The 14,733-nt window shown below is 44.0% G+C and overlaps 1 protein-coding gene across 1 annotated transcript; it reads right to left on the reverse strand.

Moving 5' to 3' along the window:
* Positions 1 to 11,629: 11,629 nt before the first annotated feature.
* LOC123412927 (myb family transcription factor MPH1-like) lies at positions 11,630 to 14,501 on the reverse strand. The gene is made up of 4 exons (XM_045105888.1): positions 14,193 to 14,501; positions 13,164 to 13,422; positions 12,687 to 12,777; positions 11,630 to 12,103 (listed from the first exon to the last, which is right to left on the reverse strand). The coding sequence occupies exons 1-4, from the start codon at positions 14,314 to 14,316 to the stop codon at positions 11,840 to 11,842; spliced, it is 738 nt and encodes a 245-aa protein (XP_044961823.1). The 5' UTR covers positions 14,317 to 14,501; the 3' UTR covers positions 11,630 to 11,839.
* Between the last annotated feature and the right edge of the window lie 232 nt (positions 14,502 to 14,733).

Consider the following 14,733-nt stretch of genomic DNA (forward strand, 5'->3'; position numbering starts at 1 on the left):
ACACCAGAACTGTATGGGTGTTAGATTTATTACAATGTAATTCACATGGTGATGTGAGGGCTAGATTATTGACTCTAGTGCAAGTAGGAGACTGTTGGAATTATGCCCTCGAGGCAATAATAAATGTATAGTTATTATTATAATTCCTGTATCAAGATAATAGTTTATTATCCATGCTATAATTGTATTGAATGAAGACTCATTTACATGTGTGGATACATAGACAAAACACCGTCCCTAGCATGCCTCTAGTTGGCTAGCCAGTTGATCGATGATAGTCAGTGTCTTCTGATTATGAACAAGGTGTTGTTGCTTGATAACTGGATCACGTCATTGGGAGAATCACGTGATGGACTAGACCCAAACTAATAGACGTAGCATGTTGATCGTGTCATTTTGTTGCTACTGTTTTCTGCGTGTCAAGTATTTATTCCTATGACCATGAGATCATATAACTCACTGACACCGGAGGAATGCTTTGTGTGTATCAAACGTCGCAACGTAACTGGGTGACTATAAAGATGCTCTACAGGTATCTCCGAAGGTGTTAGTTGAGTTAGTATGGATCAAGACTGGGATTTGTCACTCCGTGTGACGGAGAGGTATCTCGGGGCCCACTCGGTAATACAACATCACACACAAGCCTTGCAAGCAATGTAACTTAGTGTAAGTTGCGGGATCTTGTATTACGGAACGAGTAAAGAGACTTGCCGGTAAACGAGGTTGAAATAGGTATACGGATACTGACGATTGAATCTCGGGCAAGTAACATACCGAAGGACAAAGGGAATGACATACGGGATTATACGAATCCTTGGCACTGAGGTTCAAACGATAAGATCTTCGTGGAATATGTAGGATCCAATACGGGCATCCAGGTCCCGCTGTTGGATATTGACCGAGGAGTCTCTCGGGTCATGTCTACATAGTTCTCGAACCCGCAGGGTCTGCACACTTAAGGTTCGACGTTGTTTTATGCGTATTTGAGTTATATGGTTGGTTACCGAATGTTGTTCAGAGTCCCGGATGAGATCACGGACGTCACGAGGGTTTCCGGAATAGTCCGGAAACGAAGATTGATATATAGGATGACCTCATTTGATTACCGGAAGGTTTTCGGAGTTACCGGGAATGTACCGGGAATGACGAATGGGTTCCGGGAGTTCACCGGAGGGGGGCAACCCACTTCGGGGAAGCCCATAGGCATTTGGGGGGGTCACACCAGCCCTTAGTGGGCTGGTGGGACAGCCCACCAATCCCCTATGCGCCAAGAGAGAAAAAATCAAAGGAAAGAAAAAAAAAAGGAAGAAGTGGGAAGGGGGAAGGACTCCCTCCCATCAAACCAAGTAGGACTCGGTTTGGGGGGGGGAGAGTCCTCCCCCCTGGCTCGGCCGAGCCCTTGGGGATCCCTTGGACCCCAAGGCAAGGTCCCCCTCCCTCCTCCTATATATATGGGGCTTTTAGGGCAGATTTGAGACGACTTTCTCACGGCTGCCCGACCACATACCTCCATAGTTTTTCCTCTAGATCGTGTTTCTGCGGAGCTCGGGCGGAGCCCTGCTGAGACAAGATCATCACCAACCTCCGGAGCGCCGTCACGCTGCCGGAGAACTCTTCTACCTCTCCGTCTCTCTTGCTGGATCAAGAAGGCCGAGATCATCGTCGAGCTGTACGTGTGCTGAACGCGGAGGTGCCGTCCGTTCGGTACTAGATCGTGGGACTGATCGCGGGATTGTTCGCGGGGCGGATCGAGGGACGTGAGGACGTTCCACTACATCAACCGCGTTCTCTAACGCTTCTGCTGTGCGATCTACAAGGGTACGTAGATCACTCATCCCCTCTCGTAGATGGACATCACCATGATAGGTCTTCGTGTTCGTAGGAAATTTTTTGTTTCCCATGCGACGTTCCCCAACAGAACCTGCCTTCCAACGCAACCATGTAGTGACGGACGTGCTCATCCTCCTCGCTGACACGGTGACGTACCACCTCCGCGGTGTCCGGAAGCCTCGGCACCGTCAGTGGCCCACGCGACCGCCACCAAACAAGGATCGGGTCAACGACGGGCTGGCTCCTCACCAACCTACGCCCCCGGAAGGTAGCACCTCCCAATACCAGCCGGGCGGAGCCTAGTCCCGGACAGGGCCCCTCTGATCAAGCAGGAGTCCTCCGCCGAGTCGACGACGAGGATGCGGGATAGGCATCGTAAAATGAACTTAAAAAATAAACTAGTTCTATTAATTTTCTTGCTAAAAATAAACTATTAACACTTAAGCATATACAATAGCAAAATTAAACTATTAACACTTAAGCATATACAATAGCAAAATTAAGCAATAATCTAAGAAACACTATTAACACTTAAGCATATACACTATACAATAGCAAAATTAAATGACAAAAAAATATATTTCTTCTTCTTGTAACCCTAAACTAATTTTTCCTCTTCTTCTATTTCTCCTCTTCTTCTACTTCTTCTTCTACTTCTCCTCTTCTTCTACTACTTCTCCTCTTCTCTTCTTCTACTTCTCCTCTCCTCCTCTTCTAATTTTTTCTCTTCTTCTACTTCTCCTCTTCTTCTATTTTTCCTCTTCTTATCCTCTCCTCCTCTTCTTATTCTCCTTTTTCTTCTTTTCTTCTCCTCCTCTTCTTATTTTCCTTTTTCCTAATCTTATTTTCTTATTCTTGTTCATATTTCTTCTTCTTGTAACCCTAACCTAATTCTAAATATTACTAACCCTAATAATCTAGCACAAACCTAATAACAATAGGAATTAAATGACAAAAAAATATTTTTCTTTTTCTTCTTTTCTTCCCATTTTCTTCTTTTCTTCTCCTTTTTCTTCTTTTCTTCTCCTTTTTCTTCATTTCTTCTCCTTTTCTTATTTTCTTCCCTTTTTCTTCTTTTCTTCTCCTTTTTCTTCTTTTCTTCTCATTTTTCTTATTTTCTTCTCCTTCCCTTTTTCTTCTTTTCTTCTCCTTTTTCTTCTTTTCTTCTCCTTTTTCTTCCTTTTTTCTCCTTTTTCTTCCTTTCTTCTCCTTTTTCTTCCTTTCTTCTCCTTTTTCTTCCTTTCTTCCCTTTTTCTTCTTTTCTTCTCCTTTTTTTCTTTTCTTCTCCTTTTTCTTCTTTTCTTCTACTGGCCGGAGTGTTGGGGAGGAGGGGGCGGGGGGCTTACCGGCCGGAGGTGTCGACGGCGCGCGGCGAGGAGGACGGCGGCGCGCAGCGAGGAGGGCGGCGCGCGGCGAGGACGACGGCGGCGGCGAGGAGGACGACGGCGACGGCGAGGAGGACGGCGGGCAGCCTGACGGCGTCGTCGAGGTCGTCGGTGTGCCGCGCCGGGCACGAGAACGAGAGGAAGAAGAAGAGAAACGAACGATTTGGGTTAGAATTTTTCTAACTCCCGCTTATATAGGTGGATCTTTAGTTCCGGTTCGTGGCTCGAACCGGGACTAAAGACCCCCTTTAGTCCTAGGTGGAGCCACGAACCGGGACTAAAGGCTTCTTTTCGGGCAGACCAGCAGGCGGGAAGCAGGGGCCTTTAGTCCCGGTGCGGAGCTCCAACCGGGACTAAAGGGGGTCTTTAGTCCCGGTTGGAGCCACGCACCGGGACTAAAGCCCCTCCTCGGCAGGCGGCAGGCGAGGGGCTTTAGTCCCGGGTCGTGGCTCCATCCGGGACTAAAGCCCCTCCTCGGCTCCACGATAAGTTTAGTCCAACCTCGCCCAGCGAGGGGGACTAACACTTGTTTATAAGCCCCGTCGCAGCTACTCCATCGACCTCCTCTCTAAAGCAGGCTTACGGGCCTAAACTCACTGTAAATTTGAAAGTTGAAACTATATTCGAAATTATGGAGAAAATTCAACTCGAATTCAAAGTGAGGTCACTTTGAATTTAGGTTGAATTTTCTCTATAAATTCTCATATAGTTTCAATTTTTTTCTATTTTCGAAATTAATTATTTTGACTATCCAAACTATTAACTATTTTATTATTTTCAATTAAAAACTATGTTTATTAAAATTCTTTTTGCATATTTGAGAATTTGACAAAACTATGATAATGAAAAGTGTTTGAAATTGAATAAATAATTCAAAACTATATTCTATTTTCAAAAGTAATTATTTTGACTATCCAAACTATTAACTATTTTGTTACTTTCAATTAAAAACTATGTTTATCAAAATTCTTTTTGCATATTTGAGAATTTGACAAAACTATGATAATGAAAAGTGTTTGAAATTGAATAAATAATTCAAAAATATTTTCTATTTACAAAAGTAACTATTTTGACTATCCAAACTATTAACTATTTTGTTATTTTCAATTAAAAACTATGTTTATTAAAATTCTTTTTGCATATTTGAGAATTTGACAAAACTATGATAATGAAAAGTGTTTGAAATTGAATAAATAATGCAAAACTATTTTCTATTTTCAAAAGTAATTATTTTGACTATCCAAACTATTAACTTTTTTTTAGCTAGTTGACCCTGAAATTGAAAAGCACTACAAATGAACTCTGAAAATGTTGAAAGTTGGCATGCTATCATCATTTCACCCACATAGCATGTGTTAAAAAGTTGAGAGGGCTACGACAAAAACTGGATGCACTTCGTGTACAAAACGGACAATCTCTCTCGAAGTATCAGGGTTTCGAACGAGAACTCATCTCTTACAAAGGGATTTCATTTTTTTGAACTTATTTAAACTCCATACTTTTTGTGTGTTCAAAATGCACCATTCAAAGGCACATCACAAAATTTCAACAATTTCTGACTTCATTTGGTATTCTTCGTGCATTTACTTTTTTTTTGAGCTAGTTGACTCTGAAATTGAAAAGCACTACAAATGAACTCTGAAAATGTTGAAAGTTGGCATGCTATCATCATTTCACACACATAGCATGTGTTAAAAAGTTGAGAGGGCTACGACAAAAATTGGATGCACTTCGTGTACAAAACGGACAGTCTCTCTCGAAGTTTCAGCGTTTCGAACGAGAACTCATCTCTTACAAAGGTTTATTAAAATTATTTTTGCGTATTTGAGAATTTGACAAAACTATGAAAATGAAAAGTGTTTGAAATTTAGTACATTCCATACATGCATTACATAAAAGGTTTAATACATTATTACATTATTGCACCAATATTCCTATCTATTATTTCTGTTTTCTTCTGGGTCGTAGCCATGGAGAATCTTCATCATTCAGTAGGATGCTTGGGTCAGTTTTCACTTTGAAGGGTGGAATTTCATGAAACTTATTATAATCTTCTGACATGTCTGTCTTGTCATCTACTCCCACAATGTTTCTTTTCCGTGAAAGAACTATGTGGCGTTTTGGCTCATCGGACGATATCTTCTTTTGCTGATTTCTTTTTCTCGTTTTTGTAGACATGTCCTTCACATAGAAAACCTGAGCGACATCATTGGCTAGGACAAATGGTTCGTCCATGTACGCAAGATTGTTGAGATCCACTGTTGTCATGTCGTACTTTTGGTCAACAACTACCCCGCCTCCTGTCAGCTTCACCCATTTGCACCGAAACAAAGGAATCTTAAAAGTAGGTCCATAGTCAAGTTCCCATATCTCCTCTATGTACCCGTAATATGTTTCCAAACAGTGCCCATTCTCGTCTGTTGCATCAAAGCGGACACCACTATTTTGGTTGGTGCTCTTTTTATCTTGGGCAACCGTGTAAAATGTATTCCCATTTATCTCATACCCTTGGAAAGTACATATAGTCGAAGATGGTGGCCTGGCCAAACAGTACAGCTGATCTCCAACGGTGTCGTCATTCATGAGATGTGTCTGCAACCAACTGCCGAAAGTCTTCTCGTGTTCCCCTTTAATCCAAGAGTCAGCCTTCCCCGGGTTTTCGGAGCGTAGAATATTCTTGTGTCTCACGATATACGGAGCCACCACAGTGGAATTGTGTAGAACTGTGTAGTATGCTTGAGAGAAAGAATGCATGTCCATACATACTTTTGCTTTCCTTCCTAGTGTGCCTTTTCCTGTCAGCCTACCCTCATACCGAGATTCAGGAAGACCAATCGGCTTAAGGTCAGGAAGAAAGTCCACACAAAACTCAATGACCTCCTCTGTTCCATAGCCCTTGGAGATGCTTCCTTTGTTGGGGAACGTCGCATGGGAAACAAAAATTTTCCTACGCGCACGAAGACCTATCATGGTGATGTCCATCTACGAGAGGGGATGAGTGATCTACGTACCCTTGTAGATCGTACAGCAGAAGCGTTAGAGAACGCGGTTGATGTAGTGGAACGTCCTCACGTCCCTCGATCCGCCCCGCGAACAATCCCGCGATCAGTCCCACGATCTAGTACCGAACGGACGGCACCTCCGCGTTCAGCACACGTACAGCTCGACGATGATCTCGACCTTCTTGATCCAACAAGAGAGACGGAGAGGTAGAAGAGTTCTCCGGCAGCGTGACGGCACTCCGGAGGTTGGTGATGACCTTGTATCAGCAGGGCTCCGCCCAAGCTCCGCAGAAACGCGATCTAGAGGAAAAACCGTGGAGGTATGTGGTCGGGCTGCCGTGGGAAAGTCGTCTCAAATCAGCCCTAAAACCTCCGTATATATAGGTGGGAGGGAGGGGGCCTTGCCTTGGGGTCCAAGGACCCTCAAGGGGGTCGGCCGAGCCAAGGGGGGGGGGACTCTCCCCCCCCCCCCAAACCGAGTTGTACTAGGTTTGGTGGGAGGGAGTCCTCCTCCCTTCCCACCTCCTCCCTTTTTTTCTCTTGATTTTTCTTCTCTTGGCGCATAGACCACTTGTGGGCTGTCCCACCAGCCCACTAAGGGCTGGTGTGTCTCCCCCAAGGCCTATGGGCTTCCCCGGGGTGGGTTGCCCCCCCCCCCCCCCCGGTGAACTCCCGGAACCCATTCGTCATTCCCGGTACATTCCCGGTAACTCCGAAAACCTTCCGATAATCAAATGAGGTCATCCTATATATCAATCTTCGTTTCCGGACCATTCCGGAAACCCTCGTGATGTCCGAGATCTCATCCGGGACTCCGAACAACATTCGGTAACCAACCATATAACTCAAATACGCATAAAACAACGTCGAACCTTAAGTGTGCAGACCCTGCGGGTTCGAGAACTATGTAGACATGACCCGAGAGACTCCTCGGTCAATATCCAATAGCGGGACCTGGATGCCCATATTGGATCCTACATATTCTACAAAGATCTTATCGTTTGAACCTCAATGCCAAGGATTCATATAATCCCGTATGTCATTCCCTTTGTCCTTCGGTATGTTACTTGCCCGAGATTCGATCGTTAGTATCCGTATACCTATTTCAATCTCGTTTACCGGCAAGTCTCTTTACTCGTTCCGTAATACAAGATCCCGCAACTTACACTAAGTTACATTGCTTGCAAGGCTTGTGTGTGATGTTGTATTACCGAGTGGGCCCCGAGATACCTCTCCGTCACACGGAGTGACAAATCCCAGTCTCGATCCATACTAACTCAACGAACACCTTCGGAGATACCTGTAGAGCATCTTTATAGTCACCCAGTTACGTTGCGACGTTTGATACACACAAAGCATTCCTCCGGTGTCCGTGAGTTATATGATCTCATGGTCATAGGAACAAATACTTGACACGCAGAAAACAGTAGCAACAAAATGACACGATCAACATGCTACGTCTATTAGTTTGGGTCTAGTCCATCACATGATTCTCCTAATGATATGATCCCGTTATCAAGTGACAACACTTGCCTATGGCCAGGAAACCTTGACCATCTTTGATCAACGAGCTAGTCAACTAGAGGCTTACTAGGGACAGTGTTTTGTCTATGTATCCACACAAGTATTGTGTTTCCAATCAATACAATTATAGCATGGATAATAAACGATTATCATGAACTAAGTAATGTAATAATAACTAATTTATTATTGCCTCTAGGGCATATTTCCAACATCCTTCTGGCCTAGCACGGTTACGAACATATTTCTTTAAGACTCCCATGAACCTCTCGAAGGGGAACATATTGTGTAGAAACACAGGACCGAGAATTCTAATCTCTTCGACTAGGTGAACTAGGAGGTGTGTCATTATGTTGAAGAAGGATGGAGGAAACAACAACTCAAAGCTGACCAGACATTGGACCACATCAATCTGTAACCCTGATAGACTTTCTCGATCGATTACCTTCTGAGAAATTGCATTGAGGAATGCACATACCTTCACAATTGCCAGGCGAACATTTTTCGATAGAATTCCCCTCAATGCAACCGGAAGCAATTGCGTCATAAGCACGTGGCAGTCATGAGACTTTAGGTTTTGGAATTTTTTGTCTTTCATATTTACGATTCCCTTTATATTCGACGAGAAGCCAGTCGGGACCTTGATACTGAAAAGGACTTCAAAGAAGATTTCCTTCTCTTCCTTAGTAAGAGCGTAGCTGGCACGCCCTTGAAACTGCCCTGGATGCATGCCATCTCTTCCTTTATGACGTTCCTGGTCCTCCTGTGCTTCCGGTGTATCTTTTGACTTCCCATACAAGCCTAGGAAGCCTAGAATATTCACGCCGAGATTCTTCATCAGGTGCATCACGTCGATTGCCGAGCGGACCTCATGGACTTCCCAGTAGGGTAGCTCCCAAAATATAGATTTCTTCTTCCACATGGGTACGCGCTTATCAGGGCCGTTAGGAACAGGTTGGCTGCCAGGACCCTTTCCAAAGATTACTTTTAAATCTTTGACCATATCAAATACTTCAACACCAGTACGGATGACAAGCTTCCCCCGGGGTTCTGCCTTGCCATTGAAATGCTTGCCTTTTTTTCTTTAAGGGATGCTTGGGCGGAAGAAAACGACGATTGTACGTGTACACATTCTTCCTACATTTGTCCAGATATATACTTTCTGTCTGATCCAAACAGTGCGTGCATGCATTGTATCCCTTGTTTGACTGTCCTGAAATGTTACTAAGAGCAGGCCAATCATTGATGGTTACAAAAAGCAATGCTCGAAGGTCAAATTCCTCTTGTTTGTGCTCGTCCCACACACGTACACCTGGTTCGGCTCACAGCTGTAAAAGTTCATCAACTAATGGCCTTAGGTACACATCAATATCGTTGTCGGGTTGCTTTGGACCTTGGATAAGCACTGGCATCATAATGAACTTCCGCTTCATGCACAACCAAGGAGGAAGGTTGTAGATACATAGAGTAACAGGCCAGGTGTTGTGACTGCAACTCTGCTCCCCAAAAGGATTCATGCCATCTGTACTCAGACCTAACCATAAGTTCCTTGCGTCAGCTGCAAATATTGGGAACTCTCTCTCGATTTTTCTCCACTGCCGACCATCAGCGGTGTGCCTCAACTTATCGTCTTTCATACGATCTTCCATGTGCCATCGCAACAACTTCGCATGATCTTTATTTCTGAACAGACGTTTCAACCGTGGTATTATAGGAGCATACCACATCACCTTGGCAGGAACCCTCTTCCTGGGTGGCTCGCCCTCAATATCACCAGGGTCATCTTTTCTGATCTTATACCGCAATGCAGTGCATACCGGGCATTTATCCATATTCTTGTACTTCTCACCGCGGTAGAGGATGCAGTCATTAGGGCATGCATGTATCTTCTGCACGTCTAATTCTAGAGGGCAGACAAGCTTCTTTGCTTCGTACGTGCTGGCGGGCAATTCGTTCTTTCTTGGAAGCATCTTCTTCATTAGTACCAGCAACTTTTCGAATGACGAGTGTCACACCGGTCTCTGCCTTCCACTTCAGCAATTCCAGTGTGCTACCCAGCTTCTTCTGGCTATCTTCACAAGTTGGGTACAACAATTTGTTGTGGTCCTGTAACATCTGCTCGAACTGCAACCTCTCCTTTTCTGTGTCGCAACCTTGCCGTGCATCAGAAATGACCCGGCCAAGATCATCAGCGGGCTCATCTGGTTCCCGTTCTTCATCCTGATCTTCTTCTTCATTGTCTTCCATTACGGTATCAGCATACTCAGGGAACATAGATCGGTAGTTGTCATCATCGTTCTCTTCTTCTTCATCGTCGTCTTCCATCATAGCCCCTCTTTCTCCGTGCTTGGTCCAAACATTATAGCCCGACATAAAACCGGACCGAAGCAGGTGGCTCTGAATGACTCTTGAGGAAGTGTAATCCTTCTCATTCCGACATTCAACACATGGACAAAACATATAGCCACCACCATGCTTGTTCGCATCGGCTGCATCTCGGAAAGAATGCACGCCTTCTCTGTAAGCGGCTGTGCCTCGATCACCGTACATCCATGGATGGCTCATCTGTGTTATACGACAGTATATCAAATACAATCACGATCCTAAAAATTAGTACCGCACGGTCTAAACGAGGAAATATAGGTGCTAACCTTTTAGAATAAGTAGAAATAAAGAGGAAGAGGTTTAAGCGTGGCTCAGGCATCTCATATCGTAGTTGTGTTCGGTGAACTGAAGCGGCATCGCTCTAACACACATTTCAACAAACACCTCTAGTGCATCAAAAAAAAGTGGAGAGCTAGCACACACCCACAATCCTCCATCCAAGAAAAATGCAAGGAAGAGGGGAGAGGGGGTTGTGCTATATATAGGCAGAGGGCTTTAGTCCCGATTTGAGACACAAACCGGGACTAAAGGTGGCGCACATGCGGGCTGCCCACCGCGTAGCCCTTTAGTCCCGGTTTGGGACACGAACCGGGACTAAAGGCTCCTTACGGGCCGGGACTAAAGCCTCGAGGAAGGCATTGAGAATTGGGGCGACGTCGCCGGGCCTTTAGTCCCGGCCCAGAGGCAGGCCGGGACTAAAGGGTCCCGGCCAAAGACCCGTTTTCCACTAGTGGGAGCTAATCAAAAGTCTGAGAGGTTCAGGAACAAGCCAGTCCACCACCTCTACCTAAGACAAGCATCATCGCAAACCAAAATCCCAGTTATTAGCAGCTACCTTTGAAATGGAGATCTTCGGGTTAGAACAATAGAAAAACATAACCAGGAATGAGAGCCTAAGGGGGTCATCCTCCTCCGCCGGTCCAACCAAAAGCAAAGCATGGTCCGCGGACCAGCCTTATATTTGATCAGAGAATGAAATTCCTCACAAACTTTCACCAAACATTTACAGAATTAGGACCCTCTCCTAGGATTGGCATTAAAGGGGCCCACGTCAAGAAAATACTTGACTTTTAGGAGTTTAAGCCATAGCACTTGAGGCAAATCATTGTGAATGCGTCACCACCACTTCATGATTAGACAATTATTCATCAAGGAGGTTTTAAAGATTCCCACCCGCCACCCCTCACCTTCCATAGGTTTTTCGGTCTTCCAATGACTTTTCATTTAACCAATCGTTAATTCTTCTTGTTGCCTATGGTGTTCTAGTAAAAAGTATTGCAATATATATCGAAACTAGCAAGGTTAGTCATAGAAAGCCGATGAAATCCCATAGTAAACATCAGTAGGCTAGACAAAGAATTGATAAGGTTGACTCCTCCTCCCTAGGAATTGCCCCTACCCCAGCAACGAGCAACTCTAGATCCAACTTTATGATCGACATGATGAAATTCCACTTTAAGCTCAATAATACTTGGTCGAAAAGGAATCAAGCTTGCAATTTAGAAGATTAGCAAGTCCGGTATGCTTATCGAGTTGGCAGAGAGCAAAGGTGTGGCAGTTCATCAGTTAGATCAAAAGATTAGCCAACTGCCATAAAGCAACCCGCGTTACTACTATCTATGAGATCTACCATACATCAATAGATAAATACATACTATGCACCTCTATAAAAAAATGGAGCTCTATATATTTACATGGGGTTCATGGATAAATACATCAGAGCCAAGAAGATGAGATTGCAAGGTCGAGGTTCAGGTCAAGATTTAGATCGACGGAAGCCTCGGGGTGACAGTGGCCACCGGCTCCTTGACCCCTTGCCGGCACAGCGGACTCCTCGGTGGTCGTGCTCGAGATGTCAGCGTCACTACTCGCCTCTTCCTCCTCCCATCGACCGATCGATAGCGTCAGGTCACACCCCGTCGTCACCTGTTGCTTCTTCTGACACGTCTTGCCATCAGCGTGACATGACGAGCCAATCTCCTGCAACAACATACATGGTTAACTAGCCATGTCAGGAACATTAACATATGATAGTAACTACCAATGTCTTTCTTCATTGTTATATTTTATGTCTTGACTAGCTCTTGGCATTGCTAGTAATGAAGCAAAACATATAGCGCATCTATAGCTAGAAGCTTCATTTTTGTTTGAAAACGTATAGGATAGCACATGCATGTATGGTCGATGGTAAGTAAGAAAGAGAATAAATTTGAGTAATATTTGCTTCGTCTAAATTTGTTGATATGTTAAATTTTAATGGTTGATGGTCAGTAAGAAAGAAAATAAATTTGAGTAATATTTCTTCCTATAGATTTGTTGATATATTAACTTTTAATGGTTGATTTACATATAAGTTGATTCATGTTTGTCTCTAGATTTTTTATTGATAAGTATGATATATTAATGTAGAAAAGATATCAATTACACCTAATTTGTGCATCAACACGACGTTGGGAGCTAGTCAAGACATCAGATATGTACACAATCAAGCAAGTTAACTTACGAAAACACTTGGCCGCAAGTAAAAAACTTACGGAAACACTTGATAACTAGTTACTCTTACCTTCTCTGTGGTATTTAGCATGCCGGAGGAATCCCATTGCAGCCGCCCTCTACTCTGCTCCCAGGTCCTGAAAACCTCCTCGATGGACGGTCTGCACAATGATATAACTAGCATGTTTAATAAACTCAGGTCATGTTTGGTTCATAAGTCCTAGGACTTTTTTTAGTCCCAACTTATAAGTCCTAAGTCCCTAAAAAGTTCCTATCTGTTTGGTTCCTAGGACTTAACATGGACTAAAAGATCATATTACAACTATAAGTCCCTATAAGTCCCTTCTTGAGAGTCTTATTTCATAAGTCTCAAATACCCACTTTAAGTCCTTATAAGTCTCTCCTGTTTGATTTAGATGGGACTTAAAGGGACTTATAAGTTCTAAGTCCCTAATAAGTCCCTGTAACCAAATACCCCCTCAATCATGCACACATATAAAAGGTAATTAAGAGCAGAATTGATGATCTAATTATTGGTAGTACTCACATTTGGCACGGCCGTGACATCGAATGGTGGCCGTGGCGAAACACAGGGTAAGAGGGAACGTCGATCATGTCTGAAGCCGAAGTTGCCGTGATGTTCCCATCGATGCAGCAGCGATCTTGACGACGATTCACTGGTGTATGGGGTGGGTTGCTGCTGCCGCCGCTAGAGCTTGATCTGTACATTTGGAGATGGCTTTTGATGTGAGATATGCTGACTCCCTTTACGCCCATGAGCTGAAGAATTCGCTTTGGTGTTGCCTCTGCGCATACAAGATATGTGAAGAGAATCGGTGTCAGCAGCAGTTCATCGACTGGTCGTGAAGAAATGAAAAAAAATGGTACTCTTGGCTGAGTTGCGACGAGAGCACTGATGAATGGAAGATAAAGGATGTACGTACGTAATATATAAATTATACTATTTCCTTCGTTTCTAAATATAAGTTTTTTTAAAATTTTCATCATAGACTACATACATATATATAAACACAATTTAGAGTGTAGATTCACTGATCTTGTTCCGTATGTAGTCCAGGTAAAATCTCTAAAAAGACTTATATTTAGAAATGGATGGAGTAGAAAAGATAATCAAAATCATGATGAGTGGTGTTTATTTTTGAAAACGGCAGGTCCGCTGTCACCTATTGCCAAAGTCAACCAATATTAAAGGACAGATATTATAGAGAGATGATGCACGCGGTTGTGAGTGAGCATCAATTTGATGGAACGGCGGGAGTATCATTTTCCATCATGCATGCATATCACGTGGGCCTTTTCCTTTCTGGCACGAACTTGAACCAGCTCCGGCCTAACTATAACGATTAAAGCAACAACTATGTATAACCTTTCGACCGACACCGTGAAATGTCCACAATATTTGGCAGTATAAATCGATGAGATCATCAAGGTGCATGCATACATGCATGTGAGAAGCACCATAAAAAAAGTTTGAGAAGCAAGAAACAAGAACTCACCGTGTCCATGACATGCCTGAGACGCACCGTATAAAAAAGTCTGAGAAGCAAGAACTGACCGTCCTGGCCACCGAGGCAGTCGACGGCATCGATGAACTGCCGGTGAAGCTCCTCCGTCCACCGCATCCGCGGCTCCTCCGACCGGTTGTACTGCCGGACGCCCCTCCTCTCAAATCCCCTCATGGTTTTATCGTCCTCTCCCTGCAGCTAAGCTATCCGGCCGTCGACTCAGATCCGATCCACCCCAAAACCCAAGCTTCTAGCATAAACATAGCTCATGATGCTTCTGCAGAATCAAACTCCAATATATATACGTGTAGAGACAGAGAGAGGGAGAGAGTTTTGGTTTGGCCAGACAATGAGATGAACTGCAAGCTCAACTACTATTTTTATGAGTACAACCGTACTATATATGGCCAATATATGGAATGTGTGTGGATCATCCAAGAGAGAGAGAAGGCTGACTTTGCTGACCTAGTCCAGTCAAACATCCATGCTCACTTGTAACTTGCTAAAGTTAGATACCCAGAGAACAGAGGCCGGGACGAATCAAGAGGAAACAGCCCAGATGCGAGAAAAAGTTGGCCTGTCCACATCCAT

The sequence above is a fragment of the Hordeum vulgare genome, chromosome 7H (assembly GCF_904849725.1).
Source record: "Hordeum vulgare subsp. vulgare chromosome 7H, MorexV3_pseudomolecules_assembly, whole genome shotgun sequence".
Taxonomy (NCBI): domain Eukaryota; kingdom Viridiplantae; phylum Streptophyta; class Magnoliopsida; order Poales; family Poaceae; genus Hordeum; species Hordeum vulgare.

Coding starts and splice junctions, on each gene's coding strand:
- LOC123412927 (XM_045105888.1), bottom strand. CDS start 14,316: ATGAGGGGATTTGAGAGGAGGGGCGTCCGGCAGTACAACCGGTCGGAG. Junction 13,423..14,192: donor CTGCCTCGGTGGCCAGGACG/GTCAGTTCTTGC, acceptor TTGTATGCGCAG/AGGCAACACCAAAGCGAATT. Junction 12,778..13,163: donor ATGTCACGGCCGTGCCAAAT/GTGAGTACTACC, acceptor ATCATTGTGCAG/ACCGTCCATCGAGGAGGTTT.